Source organism: Mesitornis unicolor, unplaced genomic scaffold, assembly GCF_000695765.1.
Source record: "Mesitornis unicolor isolate BGI_N332 unplaced genomic scaffold, ASM69576v1 scaffold353, whole genome shotgun sequence".
Taxonomy (NCBI): domain Eukaryota; kingdom Metazoa; phylum Chordata; class Aves; order Mesitornithiformes; family Mesitornithidae; genus Mesitornis; species Mesitornis unicolor.
The window spans coordinates 1-17,158 of record NW_010172457.1 but is presented as its reverse complement, the minus strand read 5'-3'; the positions used below and the strand labels follow the sequence as shown (position 1 = coordinate 17,158).

At 41.6% G+C, this 17,158-nt stretch overlaps 1 protein-coding gene across 1 annotated transcript; it reads right to left on the bottom strand.

The window, feature by feature from the left end:
- Window positions 1–3,161: 3,161 nt before the first annotated feature.
- DNAAF1 (dynein, axonemal, assembly factor 1) lies at window positions 3,162–16,503 on the bottom strand. The gene is given in 14 exon segments (XM_010180367.1): window positions 3,162–3,267; window positions 3,553–3,911; window positions 5,058–5,126; window positions 8,174–8,286; window positions 9,095–9,346; window positions 10,486–10,691; window positions 11,244–11,365; window positions 11,805–11,890; window positions 11,893–11,970; window positions 12,730–12,951; window positions 13,795–13,886; window positions 15,297–15,432; window positions 15,908–16,038; window positions 16,364–16,503. Coding segments are annotated over 14 exon segments (2,112 nt in total).
- Window positions 16,504–17,158: the final 655 nt, after the last annotated feature.

Sequence of the window (17,158 nt, the reverse complement as noted above, 5' to 3'; positions counted from 1 at the left end):
GGGAAAGTAAGATCTCTCGGAGTATGCAGAAGATCATTTTCTGATTGACCACCCCAAGAATGTGTCTCTGGCTCCTAGGGGAGCTACAGACCATCGCAGACCCCAGAACGTCCCATGCTGAGTTGAGATGGTTTGTTGTTTGGGCATTTTTTTTTCCCCCAAATTTATTTTCTCTAGCATAAAGGCAGGGCACCTCATACTTTTTAAAAAGGAGAAAAAAGGGATAGACTCTTGTGCACACACAACTTTCCATGAGCAAAGAGGACTGAGGGAGCGCACTGCAGGTTTTGGTGCTGCCTAAGGATTTCATGTCCAGTCCAATGAGATTTTTTTTTCCTTGGCCCTGACCTGTTCTATTTCCCCTGAAGATGTGCCTGTTGGTTTATTGATGTATACAATCTGATGAGCCAGTTTAATCGATTGGATCCCCTTTTTAGAAGGACTCTCAGCTGCTCAGTGTAGGAGAGAGGCAGAAGGGTTAGTCCACCACGTCCCACTAACTTTTCCTCTGTCCTTTGTGCACCTGAGACCAGCCCCCAAAGGTTGAATTCATCTTCCTCTTCCATGTGGTTTCTGACAGCTGAGTTTCTCAACAAAGCAGAGCTTTGTTTTTTATGCTGTAGTTCTAATGAGAACGTGTTCTTTATCTCAGTATCCTCTAATTGAGTTGCTTTTCCTCAGGAAAGCTACCCACATGCTGTAAGACAGACCTAGGAAATTCAACTGACTCAGGCCTCCTAGGGGCTTAGACAGGGAGGTGTACGCTGTGCCAGTATCATCTGAAGAAACTCTCTGCCCGCTTTCATTGCCGTGACGATTCCTGGTTCCAAACCAAGTTTCTGAGCATCTTGAATGGTCAAGCAGCATCCATCCCAAAATGCAGTCAAGCAATCAGATGAATGCAGGCTCAAATTCTCCTGAATGAGATAACCATGTGTTAGATGGACCTTCCTGTCACAGCCCTTTCCTCCATCCATTTATCACCATGTGAACAGACGTGGTAGTTCAGAAACATTCACTTTTGAGCACACTTTTCACCAGCTACCGACTGCGTGCTGGGAGCTCTGTCACCACCTTGCTGGTGCTGTCTTTGCAGAAGTGAGACTGTGAGAGCTTCTGAATTAATTCCAGCCACTGTTTTTTGTGTTCAGGACTAAGGGAAACTTCTGGCAGCCCCCATTGGCCTGGTATTTAGATGATGTGTTTGAGTGTATCATGGACAAGGTTTTCTTTTTTGACACATTTGTACTTAGAAAGTTCACCTAAAGCAGCCCGTTTGCCTCTGTGTTTTGTCACTTCCAGCAATGGAAAGTCATCGAGTTGCACTCTGTTTACTTCTTTTCTCATAGGTAATTGAAAACTGTCCGGTGTCTCGTGTCACCTGACAGCGCACGTTATCCCTGTTCAAGATTTACATCCTTCTCTGAACCTTCACACGCTAGATTGCCTTAGTGTTAACACTGAATGTATGGATCCAATAAGGTATTGAAGCACATGCTTAACGTCAAGCTCCCGAGTAGTTTTCCCTGTATTTTCACGAAGCCTGTCATTGCTTGAGGTTAGACACATGCTTCAGTGTCTCACTGGACTGTCCAGTTGGGGTTGAGAAGTGAACCGTCTCAGGAGAGCTACGTGCACGTAGACAAAGGTGCAGCCTCCACCAGCGAGGGTGCCTGGCACCGCCTCGGGCTGCAGCATCTGCGATGGTGCCAAGCAGCACACTGCACTCGCTTGGGATGGTTCTTGGGTTTTTTCTTGAGGCTTTTTGCTCTACTATAAACAGGAGATTGGAGCTTGGTGGTGAGAGAGGAAGCTCCAGGAACAGTGTTTGAGAGCCGCTCCTGTGAAGAAGCAAGCTTGTGTTCCTTGGCTTTTTACACTGTTAATTTTACTTGAAGGTGATGTGCTGAGACTGCGTTTTTGCACTATGCTGTACATTTGTAAAGTTTTACAGAAAACACTAATTAAATATGTTTCCTTTTTCTCATTTAGTCCCGCTCTGGCTTTTCTTTCACTACTTTCGCCTACTCCTTGCTCCTTTCCTCCTTCCCAAGTCCTCCTCAAGTGAAAAGTAGCTTCCAGGAATTCGGTAGATTCACCTGTGAGATAACGTGATCATCTCTGTTAAACAGGAGCTGGAGAGAGCTATAGTGTAAAATGTGGCAATGTAAACACAGCTTGGAAAGCAGCTGAGTTCTGTGGACTCAAATAGTGTGGGTATATCAGGTAAAGTCAGGATCAGAGTCACAGAATCTTTAGTTCTTGAAATTGCTTGCATTTTTTTATGCTTTTCTCCATTTTTCTGTGCTTTAAGCAATAATAGAGCTCAAACTTCACATTTCAAATTACTTACCTAAACAACTTTTTAAAAATTAGGATTCTGAGAAGTACATCACAAGGAGACACTATGAAAATGTCAGATCTAAGTATGTGCTTCATCACAGATTGCTCCAAAAAGTAAACCCAGGCTTTAAATGTATTTCTGCATCTTTTCACATAAACAATCCTAATGTCTATGAATATCAGATCTGTAAATATCATGTTAAGAAGCAGTCTCGAGTTATTGTTGAAGTCCATCCGGGATGACATATACTGGGAAGGAGACGATACAAGTTAAAATATCCGTGGTTACAAGTAGAATCTTTATTTGGTTCAAATGACAAAAAGTGTTACATTATGCATTGAATGTATGAATGTAATGAAACACTAAGATATAAGCATTTAACTGAGTAATTTCTAGAATGATGCAAGGGGAAAAAAATGACATAAAAGAGTGGAATTTAACCTTAAACCAGTAGTGCCCTCATTTTCAAAGTACTGAACGCTGCCAGCTGCACTGAGGAGCTCGGCCCCAAGGGATCTCCAGCAGCTTTGGCAGTGGGAACACCAGGCACTTGCTGCCTGTGGGTTACAGAGGATTAGGGGCTTTTTCACGCTGACACAACCAAAAGTTCTGCCCTGAAGGTCAGACGCTGGGGGCTACAGCAGCCTCTGACCGAAACACCGAGTCCTCCTGTTGCAGATGCTGGGTTTTCTATCACAGTACCTGTTCTGTCAGCTTTAACTGACGGCCCCATCGCTGAACTCTGCATTTTGAGGATAACCGTGTGCAGGCAGCCAGGCACCGTGCTCCAGATCTGGTCTGTTTTAGTTCAAGGTGATTAACCTAACCCACTCTCACTGTCATTGTCATCCTGTGCTTCGGGAGGACATCCATCCCCTTCTGCCAGGCACTGATCTCCAGCACTGCCATTCCCTGTTAAAGCATGAAGGCAAAAGGCAAATGAAACTCGTTCGTGGTCTTCAACACCGGAAAGAGAAATGTAGAGCCTAATTTTTGAAAAACCACTTAAATAAAACCCAGCAAGAACTTCTGCGGAGAAAAAGAGTAAGTAATATCTTATTTTCTAATTCATGAGGATTCTTACATAAATAAAAGGAAGAGGCGATTCTTAACTAACAGAGGATTGCATTTTTTCTCCACAAGAGCTGAACAAATCCTGAATTTTAGTGTGCATGTGCCACCCACCTCTCTCTGTGATTAATTCTGTCACTGCAATCTTACCGTCTTCTTCCCATGGGCTTGGGTCACCCGGTTGATTGCTGCCTGGTGACGACAGCAGATTATCCTTGGGGTCGATGATGACCTCTTGTATCAAGGGTTTCGAGGGGGTTTCTTGTTTATCTTTGGTCTCCAAGTATCTTTCTGAATTAGCAGGCTCTGTGAAGAGGCTTTCAACAAGGGGTCTTAAGCCCTCCTTGTCATGCCCTTTACGTATCTTACATGCATTTGAAAAAATTGCTGTTGGAACTTCTCCTGAATTCTCAAATGTGCTGTTATTGTTTTCCTCTAATGCAGAATCGCCGTCATTTGTCATTTCAGAAATTATTTCAATCTTTGGGTGATGCTCCTGCTGTAAAGGTAGAAAATGGAATTGAAAATATATTACTCTTGATATAAACGCTAAAAGGTGGGTCAGTATTTCGTGGATCCACGTAACGGCTGTCAGCTTGGATGTGCCGTTCTCCGGAAATGTGTGGAGCATGTGCTTCATATCCACAGCTCTGCTTCTTTGTGGATGAATCTTGGCTTAACTATTTCTCAAGCACTAGCAATGAACTGACCATAAACTCTAAACAGTTCACAACAAGCAGACCTATTTCAGCAATTCAGCAACGTGTGGGATCGTTCTCGTCCTCTACCTCCAAACAGAGGGACTTGATTAACGTCTTCATCTGACTTCAGTTAGGACCTGAACGCCCTTCTGGCGTGAGAGCTACCAACGCTTGTTCCTTCAATAATCCTTTGTTCCCTTCCCTTATTGTCTGTTTAATTGGAGGTTTTGTTGGCCAAGACGTTTTGCAAAACTGTTGAGTCTGTGACTAACAGAGCCCTGACTGCAGGAAAAGTCTTCACCATCTTGGAGGGACTTGTACAGACGCACATGGCATCAGCCTCTGTCTCCAGCAAGGCAACTGGGAGCCAACATCAGCACCACAATCAAAGCTGTCCTTTTAATTGTTGTTGTTTTGGGTTTTTTCCTCTTTTGTTTATAGGTTTTTGTCCAGAAGATCAGTGTGAGCACAGCCCAGTGCTGGTGTGGGTGTGAATGGCCTAGCCCCAAGTGAAGGAGAGGAGTTTCCACCTCTCTGTGTTTCCAGTTGAAAAGTCTGATTGTATTCAGTACTAGGTAATTTATCCTATCTAGTCAGCCCTTTGCACTGTTAGTACTGATAAAGTATATTTTAAGAGTAGTTTTCATTAAAACACCATTAAAATTAATCTTATTAATTAACCTTATTCACGTGTTGCATTACTTGACCTCAGGTTTTCATTCTCCTATTTTTGCAACACAATAATATTAAAAAAAATCAAATTAAAGGAAGATTTATAAGTGGGTAGAGAAGATGTGCTGAAACAGCTATTTTAGCTTATAAATGCATAACTGATTGCATTTCCCAAAACTGCAGTTCACAACTTGGATTATCCTCGCTTTGCAAAACATTTGTAAATGTGTTTAGGGAAGCTCCATCAGTGGCATTAATAAAAATCTCACCTTTTGAACAAAGATTTCCTCTTCTGGGGCAATTTCATTTACATCTACATCTTCTAAATCAGGCAGTTCCTGAGGACAATCACAAGATCATTAATCAGGGGGAAAAGCCACTCTGACCAATAAAATACAACATCTCTGTCTCACTGGGAATCTTCTTCCCAGCAATGCAGGGACAGAGGCCACAGCCAGGAGCACTGCACTGGCATCCTCTCTGAGATGGCAGCTCCCTCTGTTAAGCACACGTGGGAAAAGGAAAATTCAGCTCTTTCCAGCAAGAGCAGATGGGAAGACAGTGACCGTAATGTCAGCCTGAATGCTGTTTTCTACTGTGCTGTGTGGTTATGAAGGAAAAAGGGATAAACTACTAGGCATTACAAGGGTTTGGAAAGCAAATATGCTTTAAATCTATTAGGTGTTTCTTATCTATTCAGTAGATTTAATCTCAACTGCAACCTGTCTTTATGGGTAAGAGCCAAACAACCTGCAGTCTACCTAAAGCTGTCGTGAAACTCTGTTAACCTAAATACATCCAATGAAACAATGATATAATTAAGGATATAAAACTTGCTTAGGACTGTTTTTCCTCAGACAGGTCCAATCATTTCACAGAATCCCAGACCGTTAGGGATTGGAAGGGACCTCAAAAGCTCATCCAGTCCAATCCCCCTGCCGGAGCAGGAACACCTAGATGAGGTTGCACAGGAATATTTATAAACATGAGTGAGGTCTCCCCTCAGTCTCCTCTTCTGCAAACTAAAGAGCCCCAGCTCCCTCAGCCGCTCCTCAGAAGGGAGATGCTCCACTCCCTTGATCATCTTTGTAGCCCTACGCTGGACTCTCTCCAGCAGTTCCTGTCCTTCTTGAACTGAGGGGCCCAGAACTGGACGCAATATTCCAGATGCAGTCTCACCAGGGCAGAGAAAAGGGGCAGGAGAACCTCTCTGCCCTACACCCCCCCCCCTCCTGATACTCCCCAAGCCATTGGCCTTCTTGGCCATAAGGGCACATTTCAGCTTTTCCTTACAAAATATTACCTAAGACAACTATCGCTTGCAGGCATGAAAGCAAAAACAAAGGGTGGGAATACAAAATCACAAGTAGAAGGTAATTCCTTTCTGCTATTTTTTTCAGTGTAGGTCAATACTGGTAAATGCATCTCCTTTTGTTTTTAGATGTTTATAGAGCTTAATGATTTTGTAGCAAGCTGCTTGGCGTGGTAGCATCAGGACCATCTAATCTGTACTTTCTTGTATGGTAAAGATTATAACAGAATTAACATCAGTAAAGAAAAGTTCTGTTTCTTGATATGGCTGTAGCTGGTGCAGCGTGTCCTGAAGTCACACAGTTTTATAAGACTAGCACTAAAAAGGTACAAATTAAGCTTTGAAACTAATGTTAGTGAGTGGAATTTGATGTCAACAGAGAAGTGAAATAACTGTTGGTCTTGTTCCAGTCAGCAGGGTGCATTTGCTGTTCAAACCAAAATTGCTTCATGAAAGTCACCCTGTTTTAGGTACAAAGAATGTACAGACACACAGCTCAACCACTGCCAGGGCATGTGCAGCAACATGGGCTTGTTTCTGCTTGACAGAGGAATATCACAATGGCAGCATTACAAATCCTCCTCCACTCTTGTCCTTATATTACTACTGAGACCGTCTGCTGACTCCAGGACACTGGTGCTGCTCCAGAGCTGCTCATCATTGGTGTCTTCACAGCCACTCCCTGCAACGTCAGCGCTAAGTGTGCTTGGAAAATCTGGAATAGCGTAAGTATTGGAGGTTGTTGCAAGAAGCTCCTTCTGTCACTGAACATCAGTTGGAAAATGAAGTAGCATAGACCATTGGTATGTTTTTTAGGACGTGATTTGGGTTTGTTTTGTCTTCTGTAGAATTAGAATAGTCACACTTTTTATGTGTCTGAAGAAACTCCACGCACGTCTGCTGAAGAGTTCCTTTTATAGTCAAGTTGTGCAAAGGTGGGTGCTATGGTGCCATGCAGCATCAAGGGAACAAACACTGGATCTGAGATCTCCACATCGTGGGTACCTATGGCATTGCTGTTTATTTAAAGCTTTTATTCCAGGCCCTGCAAGACTTGCTTATAAAATTAATATAGTATATACTTGGAATTGCTGCCAGTTCTCTCCACTACCCTTGTTATACCTATTATTAAAACCAACCAGACAGGAGGACGCTGCATTAAGCCCTCTACTGAAGCAGCAAGTTGAGCCCTTCGATAACAGGATGGATTTTTTTTCCTGAGAAACTAATAGCACAGAAAAGATTTGAGACTTTTCTAAGGCATTCCAGTAAGAATTTAGTTATCAGTGGCGGTATAAGGGATCAAAGAGTCTATTTAGTGCTTTAGGAAATCATAAGCTCGGAAGTTTGCTATTGCAAAATGTCATCATCTGACACTGTCAGTTTAGCAGCAGTGTCGTCATTAGAATATATTTAATAGTTCTCCCCTGCAGTGGTATCATCCGTGTCCTCCTCGTGGTTAAATGTGGTTAAACATGGTTAAATGTCAGATAGAAATCTCAGATGATAAAAGATCATACTACAAATGTCAGTCGCTTATACCTGAATAATGTACGTTCTGCTTTTCTTGGCAATATACCTAAAAGTTATATTTTGAGAATGAATTATACTATCTAATGCTGCTGGCTAACTTTTACAACAGTGTGTGGCTATTTCTTCCTTATGCTTTTTCTGCAGTAGGTCACATTTTCAATTGCATGTTTCATTTGGGTTTTGCCTAATAGGACGTGTTTATCTACTATATTGTCTTTATTTTTTTTCTGTTTTATAAATGAAAGCCCTCATTAACTTCTCCAGAGAAATCATAGAGCTAGAAGGTCAACTTCAGGTGATCTATGGCCAAAGGACACAATAAACTGTGGACGCAGTGGTAAATTCTTTACACACACTGTGCTGGAGAGAACAAATACCCCTACAACTTTACTTCCCTCTCTTCTTCTTTCCTTTTCCTAAAAGTAGGCCTTTCTTAGAAACCTGGCCATATAGTTTGATTAGCCAGGATATTACAAGAATTAAGCTGAGACCAGACAATACCCAAACCTGAACTTCCCAAAATCTGGATCGCATACGTACCTCAAGATAAAGCTTCCCTGGTTTGGTCTCCAGTTGGATCTGTTCAATTGCAGCGTATTCATCCAGTGCAGGAAGCATGGCCTTCTCAGCAGCTGTCTTCTCTCTTGGTAGATCTAAAGAACAAACAAGAGACATCTGCAGAAAACTGACTGCAACATTTCCTACATGGCAACAATGAGCACTGCAATACCAGACTGCTGGGGACCTGACCACCATTGCAGAACTCACAACTAAATCCAGCACTTTGTCTTTGCATCATGTTCTTGATCTCTCTTACACTGTGTAAATTCACCCTTTAAATATTTATAAACATGAATGAGGTCTCCCCTCAGTCTCCTCTTCTGCAAACTAAAGAGCCCCAGCTCCCTCAGCCGCTCCTCAGAAGGGAGATGCTCCACTCCCTTGATCATCTTTGTAGCCCTACGCTGGACTCTCTCCAGCAGTTCCTTGTCCTTCTTGAACTGAGGGGCCCAGAACTGGACACAATATTCCAGATGCGGTCTCATCTCGCTTACATTGTGTAAATTAACATTTGTGTTTAGCAATGATGTATTCCACAGATCTACTAAAGCATTCCTCCATGTGCGAAGGCACAAAACCACCTTTAGAGTGACGACCAGTTTCTGTTGGCAGACACACTCGTAGCTTATGTGGGAGCAAAGGCAGACTGCAAGCTCTCCTGTCCTGTCGCTAAACCTGGCACGGATGAGAAATGGAATTCCACTTTATCTGGCAGAAGCTGCAGGTTGTTGTATTTAAGGAATATTTAAGCCAGTATTGCTTGATTTTCAACTAGTCACTGGTGAAATCTAATGGGATGTTCTTAGCTTTGAATCATGGCAGCGGTGGGACACAAAGACAAAGTTTGGCTCATTGTCTCTGCTTCCTTAGTTTGGTTTGGTTCTTCACTGCGTCCCTTACCGTGTCTCATCTTGTCGAAGTTTGAGCATTTGTAAGGGTTTGATTCTTGTGCAACCTCCTCAATTTGAGCAGGAATATTTCCAGATGGGAAATCTCCTCTATTTGCTAGAAGTGTTACTGCTTCATCACAAGCATCAGAACTTTCATTTCCAAATTTCTCAGTCTTCTCTTGAGTTTCTTCCACTTCTGATATATTTGAAGTCTCTGATGTATTAGAATTTCCATGACCGTCACCTGAATTTGCCGGTGCTCCTACAGAGAGACAAGTTCATTGAAACTGCCAAGTTAATCTACAATTGCTCATTGTAAATATCCCAATTTTACTACACGCTCTTAATAGTTTGACCCAAAATATGCATCGAAAGCAGCTATTTGTGGACCAGCAGTCCTCCCAGGATTGCAGCAATGTTGTAGGTTTTCCCATCTCAACTCCCCAGCACGTACAGTTTCCCAGCAAAAACCTCTTCTAGAGAAAATACTCTAGTAAATAATTGTCTGGTATCTATAATTAACTTTGAAATTACTCACAAGTGACTACATCTTTAAATATATGCTTGAGCATTTTGATGGCTCAGTGACAAGTGCTGAAGTCCCCTCCTTTATGCAATCCATCAGACTGCAGTAGAAGTTTTACTTGTTAGTCGACTGTATTTGATTTCACTGCGTGTGAAACCCAACAAACTTATCAGACAAACACCCCTTTGTACTGTAGTACTGACTTCTTCTTTGGCTCCAGTCCTGTTTGTCCTGAAACACGTGTACTCTAGAAAGGTTAAGTTGGGACCTACTACTGGTTTTAAATAGATGCCTCAATGTGACAGGAGAATTTGTGCCATAAAAAAGAGCAGTAAGTGAAGCAAATCATTAAAGATCGTCCTCTTACTGCCTGTGTTACCAGTGCTGTAGGCTCTAGACTGAAGCTCTTAGTGAACACAGCAGTGCAGAGGTGCCTGAGTGGGGATTGGTGATCACTGGGTCTTACTGGAGCCCATGTGCCTACTCAAGCCACCCCTGTTGTGCATCTCAGGTAAGTCTTGCTCTTGGGGTGTAGTTGCCTTCCTCCACCCCAGAATGCCTCCTAGAACCATTATTGCCCTGACTACCACCTGGTTGCTCTGGTTAAGAGCACAACAGCTTGAAACGCAGGGACAGAAGGTGGTCTGTTGTCTTCTTGTTTCACCAGCAGTGAGAAAAGTCATGATTGATCAAAATCGTTCTGGTTAATCTAAGATGCACCAAGATTAATAAGTATTTAGTGTGGGAAAAGAAGATTCATTAATATATTCAAAATATGGCATCAGCCTGCTTCTGAACACTTAGGAACTGTTCATTTATTTCAAACACGCAAACTGAAGCAGACACAGACAACTTCCAAAATAGTAACCACAAACCTTCTAGGATGTCTGTTGCATCTCCTTTTGCACTTGCACCTCCTTCTTCCACATCCTTTTGTCTTTTCTTTTCCTCTGCTTTTTGCCTGATTGCTGCTAAAGCATCGATGCTATCTTGGATTTTTTTTCTCTCTCTGGTTTCCCATTTTTCCCTTTCTGCTTTCTCGGCTTCAAGCCCTCCAACAGCCCAGGCTTCTGCACAGGCTCTAGTGAAAACACAAAAGCTCACTAATATAGCTAGAAAAGCCCATCTTTATACTGAAAAATAGCTTGCAACAGCTTAAAATAGCTGCAAGAGGAAAAAAAACCAGCATACATCAATGACAACCCTCTGTACAACAGGGGAGTTGCGTAGTATGTTGCATAGATGCAACACGTGTATCTTATCTCATACCTGGAACTGCAACAAAAGAACTAAAGATATCCAAATGCTGGTGATTACCACGGGAGGTCTGCCAGGAGTGTTCATCCTGTCTTTGCTTTTTAAGACACCTTGAAATCAGGATTTGCCTCTGGTCTACAGACTTTGGGTGAAACAATTCTGTTAAAGAATTAATTCCCTTGTGGAAACAAGTATTTTTCTAGGTATGTTAGACGTAGAACTCTGTAGTATAATATTCTTCTGTGCAAAGTCACCCACTCTCAGTAAATGATGGCAGTCAGTCTTCTTTTCCTTCCATGACAAGACTGACAAAAACCAGGTGAGTGCTCATCAGCATTTGAGCTTTATTGCTGTGTAAAGATGCCTCTGTGCTTACCTGTCCTTTGGGAAAACCGGTCTGTCATCCAGATACGTCAGTTGTTTTAGTCGAACAGTAAGTGTCTTTCTGTAATTAGCAATTTTCTGTCTCACTTGGTTTCCCATCAAATTCAGCACATGCTAGAGACACAAGGGAAACAATTTTTAAAGCTGAGGAGCAAAAAAAACCCACCCCATTCTGGATATGCACTTTCCCTATCATTTCAAAACCAAGAAGTGAATAAAACAACCCTGGTTGTTACAGGTAATCTACAAAGAATAAATAATGCTGAATAACAGTTATTTTAGACCTATTGTGCACTGAAACCGTGTAATGGGCAATTTTTAAAGCTGAGGAGCAAAAAAAACCCACCCCATTCTGGATATGCACTTTCCCTATCATTTCAAAACCAAGAAGTGAATAAAACAACCCTGGTTGTTACAGGTAATCTACAAAGAATAAATAATGCTGAATAACATTTCTTTTAGACAAGACCTATTGTGCACTGAAACCCAATGAAACCATGTAATGGGATTCACCCATACACGTGGTACAAACCCTCAGCTATATTCAGCTTACCAAACTAGGCATGGTCTCCAGAATAGCTATAATGTTTGGATCACTGAGATTGTTGTGGGAAAGATCGAGAACAGAAATACTTTTCATTCCTGCAAGTGCTGTACGTCTTCCACCGTTTGTAACTTATTGTGAGCAATCTGCAGAGTCTGCAGGACTTTCAGACAAGCTGTCAGACAAGAACAGAGCAATGAGAGGAAAGGGATGAGTCACTGCTTCACAGAAGGTTTTCTGGAGCAAGTAAACGGCATTGTCAAAATAATGGTTTCTATTGAATTGTGGGGAGCTTTTCTCCTCGATCTGTTATTCTGCTAGATGCACTTTTTGGCTGGGCCTCCAAAGCTGCTTTCTTCACCCCAGGAAAAATAGTTGTTTGGGTTTAGGATGGTGGTTGGTTTTAATTCACGTTTCAAACCTGTCAGTTACACAAAAGCAAGAGCTTGTGTTTCAAATTACTCCCAACGCACACAAATGATAATGTAGAGGAATTCTCTTTTCTGCTGAAGGTGGAATAAATCCTTTAACAGACATCAAAGGTTTGGTAATCGTGTCTGCAGCTGCCAAAGCACATCCTAACTGTAAAGTAAATTGTGAAAACTGGATTGTCAGCCTGTCTGCAACACAGATAAGTACTGAGATAGTACTAGGAAGGGAGGAATAAACGACTTAATTGTCCATGTGAAAGTAATTACTGTGCTTTTCTGTTTTCTCATCTATTTAAATGGCAACACTCATAGGTTTGACTCTGCCATGGAAGCTCTGTGGATTTTGGTATGGGCTATTATGCAAAATTTTAACAATAATAAACCCTCCCTTGAAACGAGTGCCACTAATAAAGTCTTAGAAAGCTGATTATTAATTTATTAATTATTAGGAAGCTCATTATGAGCTCATTATAGTTAAAACATGTTCCGCCAGCAGTTCTTACAGAGGTTCTCAATGGTCTTAACGTAGTTGTTACTGATATTGAGGGAATCCAGCTTTTGTAAGGGTTCAAGGTTTTCAATTTTCTTAATTAAATTGAGTTGCAAGTAGAGGCAACGCAGCTCTGTCAGAGTCTCCAGGTTCTCAATTTTTGTTAAGGCGTTGCCTTCCAGCCATAAACACTTCAATCCAGTATACTCGTCAAGATTCTCCACGCAGTCAAATCCTGCAGAAAAAGACGTTTTAAAATGAAAATAAGTCTTTGGAAGACTAAATGTAATTAAACCAGCACTGCTGAAACAGCCTGTAAGAACACTGGGGATCAAATTGATGGTAGTACTTCCACTGAATCAATGATACAGTAAATTGGCCCACAAAGGGCAAAAACATATAGGTACCTTTCCTGGTCTGCATCTCCTGCTGCTCTTTAGGTTCTTAAATAATACACACTGAGAAAACAGCAAAACCAAAGCCAAACGTAGAAAGCAGGTTTAGCGTGTCCTATTGATTTAAAGTAATCCTTAGGCTAACCTGAACTGTCTAACCGTGTCATGCAAAAAACTGCTCAAAGATCACAAGAGGATGATCCATGTCCATTCTAGCAACTCCTTTTTCTTTCACTGGTATTTGACAACATGCAGCAAGTATTTACTGGTTGTTTTCTTCCTGTCCATTTTTATTTGACAGTTAAAAAGTTCCTGAAGCTGGAAAACAGCTTCCTTATACAAACACATTTAAGAAGAAACACATATATTCTCCTCTGAATGCACCCCAGGCCAGTATTTTCAGACATTTCTCAGAGGCTACTGTTTTAGAGAGAAAAAAAAGTGTCCATTGATTCCTATTAATCCTTTGAATGACTCCACACGGTGAATTAGGTCTATAATCAGGTCACTTTTCTACCTTTATACTGAGTCATTTTGTTTCACAATTACATTATTATATAAAATTAAATTATGTCTAACTGAAAATAATTATTAGACACCTTACTTCAGTGAGCCATAAACTAGATTCCCTGCTAAAATGCTACTTAGAATAAGAAAGCTAAACAATATTGCCCGTATCTCACCTTTATAATGCAAGTAAAGCGTGTCATTCAAGTATGGGGTCCAGTATAATTTCTGCTGCTTACAGATGTCTCTCAGAATCTTCTTTGTCATTCTAAAATAACGACGGGAAGCAGAAACAAAACAAAAAATGTATTTCAGTGTGCATTCTGAAATCTCTGAGTTTGTAACAGGTTTCAATGCAACTCAACTAATAGCTCTTTTATGCCAGAAATAGCTATAGCTTTCAAGACTATACTCCAGATAAAAAAAGCAGTAGTTTTTTAAAGTGGCTTCCCATTTCTGCCTGTTTGAAGTGTGTTGCCAGGCTCTTCCTACTTCTGCTAAAAAACTAAGCTAAGAAGTATTTGCAGGTGTAAGGTCTATAACAGTAAGGTTTCCTTGGCATGAAGATATTTTCAAAATAACAAAAAACTTTGAGCAAAGGCAGCGAAGTTAAATCTTTCACAACGCATTTGCTCTTAGATACAGTTACTTACTACACTAAAAATCTCAATATTGCTGAAGAACAAAACTGTAATACAGTCAATTAGTCAATTGAGCTGGGGTAATAGAAAAGTTGACTGTCAGCCTGTACCTGCCCTGTAAGCCAAGCACACCCAACATAAACCCCTGAAGGAATGAAAGATTTCTAAAATGTGAGCAAAATCTATATACACACACTGTTTTCTTGTGTTGCCAGCCCGGGTACGTTATTGCATGCCAGCTACTTGCAGTGTATCTCACTGCTTTTCACTGTGCTATTTGTGGTAGCGTTTAATCAAATTATTAGCATCCTCCTCAATTTACAGGATCATAAAATGTGTTCCTTCAAAGCATTAATTATCCTCCGTGCAGTTATTGCTCTCTACCATTATTCTTCATAAAAACTTAATTCTGAAGTGTGCCAGGCTGATCAGCCCAGGATAATGAAGTTTTCTATGTAAGCACAGTCCAATCTACCTCCTGATAACTCAGTGAGCATCTTTCCCTTGACTTTACAGGACTGGAACTGTCTCTAATAGAAAAGCGATGTTAAAGCTAGCAGCAACATAAACTTTGGGAGGCTTCACCCACATGTAAACAACAGAAAGTAAATCTTCATTGTGCCTTATATATCATAATGTGACCAGACTTTCAATAATGTTATTAAACGGTACCAGATACGCTCGGTTTTTTAATTTTACTATTTGCTTGCATTGTTCTTAACCAGAGAGGACAAGAGAATAAGCCCATTTCACACCAATTAATGAACAGTCGTTTCAGCGTACGCTGGTTTAGGCTGGACCAAAATCAGAGCCAGAGCTTACGAAGATGTGTCTTACTGTCAACCATCTGAGGTACCCCTGGATTTCCCCTGCTGAAAAATTATCTTGACATCTATAAAATTTACATTGTGATGAATTAACATAATGCATTGTCTGAATTATTCTCCTGAATTAAGCTGAACACGTAGCATCAAAACTCCCATTGACCGTGGTGATGCTAAGATTTAAATAAAAAGCATCCACAAACACTGAGTTACCTGACAAAGCCCCTCTTTCCTTCTGTCCTTTGAGTGGATGAGCCAGTTACCGATTTATGATCACCATCTGACTTTGCTTTATTCTGTTGATCTCCTCTGGACATACAGCTGACAGCTTTCTCTCGAGTTGTAACAGCTTTGTAAGTAAGAAAACAAGTTGTAGTTTAACAGCACCAGTGGGGAAATAGTCACGCTGGCAATTAATTACTTCAGGGAAATATTGAAGAGCGCTCGAATACAAATTTCAAGGAAAGAAGTGTTTTAACCAAGACTTTTGTTGGCATTTTTAATGAAAGGAAACAACTTTTTTTGAAGGCAAAGTAGTAAAATAAGTACTAGCAAAATTAATTGTGGAAATTTGCATATTTTTTTTCTAAGATCTGGAAATCAGGTAGCACCCGCTAGTCTTAAGATATAAGATTATAACATACGGTGACAATAAAGTACTGGGACCGTTGCTCTTACAGTCTTAGACATCTACTGTATTACATTTAATGAACAATAATTTGAGTTTAACAGGACTGGTAACTTTGCATACAGAGAGATTACAGTAAAGGCGTAGCTGAGCCATGTCAAGCACTGTTTATTAGTCTAGCTGTTCTACAGCTTACCCTTCTGGACTCTTTGGAAGGTGTCTCCGGTGCTACATTCATTTGAACTGTCTTCAGACTGCCTTTGATTAACTGCACTTTCAATGCTCTTCTCTTTAGATTCTTGCTCTACACCTTCTGCAGACTGTGCTCTGTACACTTAAAAAGAGACAATGCAAACAAGATGATTGTACCAGCTCATTTAAAGAGGACTGTATTTAAAACATTTGGAGGTCATGCTAGCTGCATGATTGCAACACAGGAACAGACTCCTGCAAGGAAAAATGAAACAGAAGAAAAAAATAAATCACAAGATAGCAATTGGGTAAGCCTCAGATATGGCAAGATTTTCATTGACTTCAGTTGGAGAAAGACTCAACTCATATTGCATCCAGATGAGTAATGACAAACTTGATTTCTAGGCTTTACATTCACTAAAGTTCCTTAAATTCATCCTAGTGAGCCAGCTGGAAGGGCTCACCTCTGTTGTCAGAACTGCCGTCATTTTCTGCGTGGGTAGATTTGTTACCGGTGTTGTCCACAGCCTCTCCTGACACCTCTTGTGCAGTAACCTCCCCTCCAAGGCCTTCGTCCAAGTCTCCATTTTGTGATTGCATTTTAAGAGATGAGTTTTAGACAAACATCAGCCAAGTCAATATTTTACTTACAAGCTAACCTCCAGACGAAAGGGCAAATGCTTTTAGCAGGAGAACCTGTTACAGATAAAAAGACCACATGAGTAAATTATCAAGCCTGCATGGAGCTAGCAACCTGGAGCCAGTCACTGTGGAGATACTGAAAGGCAGGGAGAGTTTCTCTCAAATCCTGCCCACCACAAATCTCACTCAGAGCACAGAGAACCACGACCGAGAAGCCTTTGAAAACAGAGCAAGTCACTTTTTCCTTCCGAAGCCCGAGCTGAGGGTGAGCAGCGATGCTGCTCCTTCGAGCCACCGCCTGCTCCTGTGTAACGCCTGCCCCGTTGCAAGCCGCACCGGCTCCTGAGGCGAGTTTTAGTCTCCTCACAAGGACTGCGGGTGCTGTTACGTTTCAGCCCTGCACTTTCTGCCGTGCACGAAACCTGCAGTTCCCTTTACCTGACCGACACCTGGGCTGGGGCGGGTGTTCGGACCCGGTGTACAGGGTCGGCGACCGCTCCTCGGCAGTACCTCCCACGCAGCAGGAGACGTAAGCCCCGGAACGGAGAGACCCCGGTCCTGGTCGTGGTCCTGGCCCTGGCCCCGCTGTCGCCGGAGCCCCTGAGGTACGAGG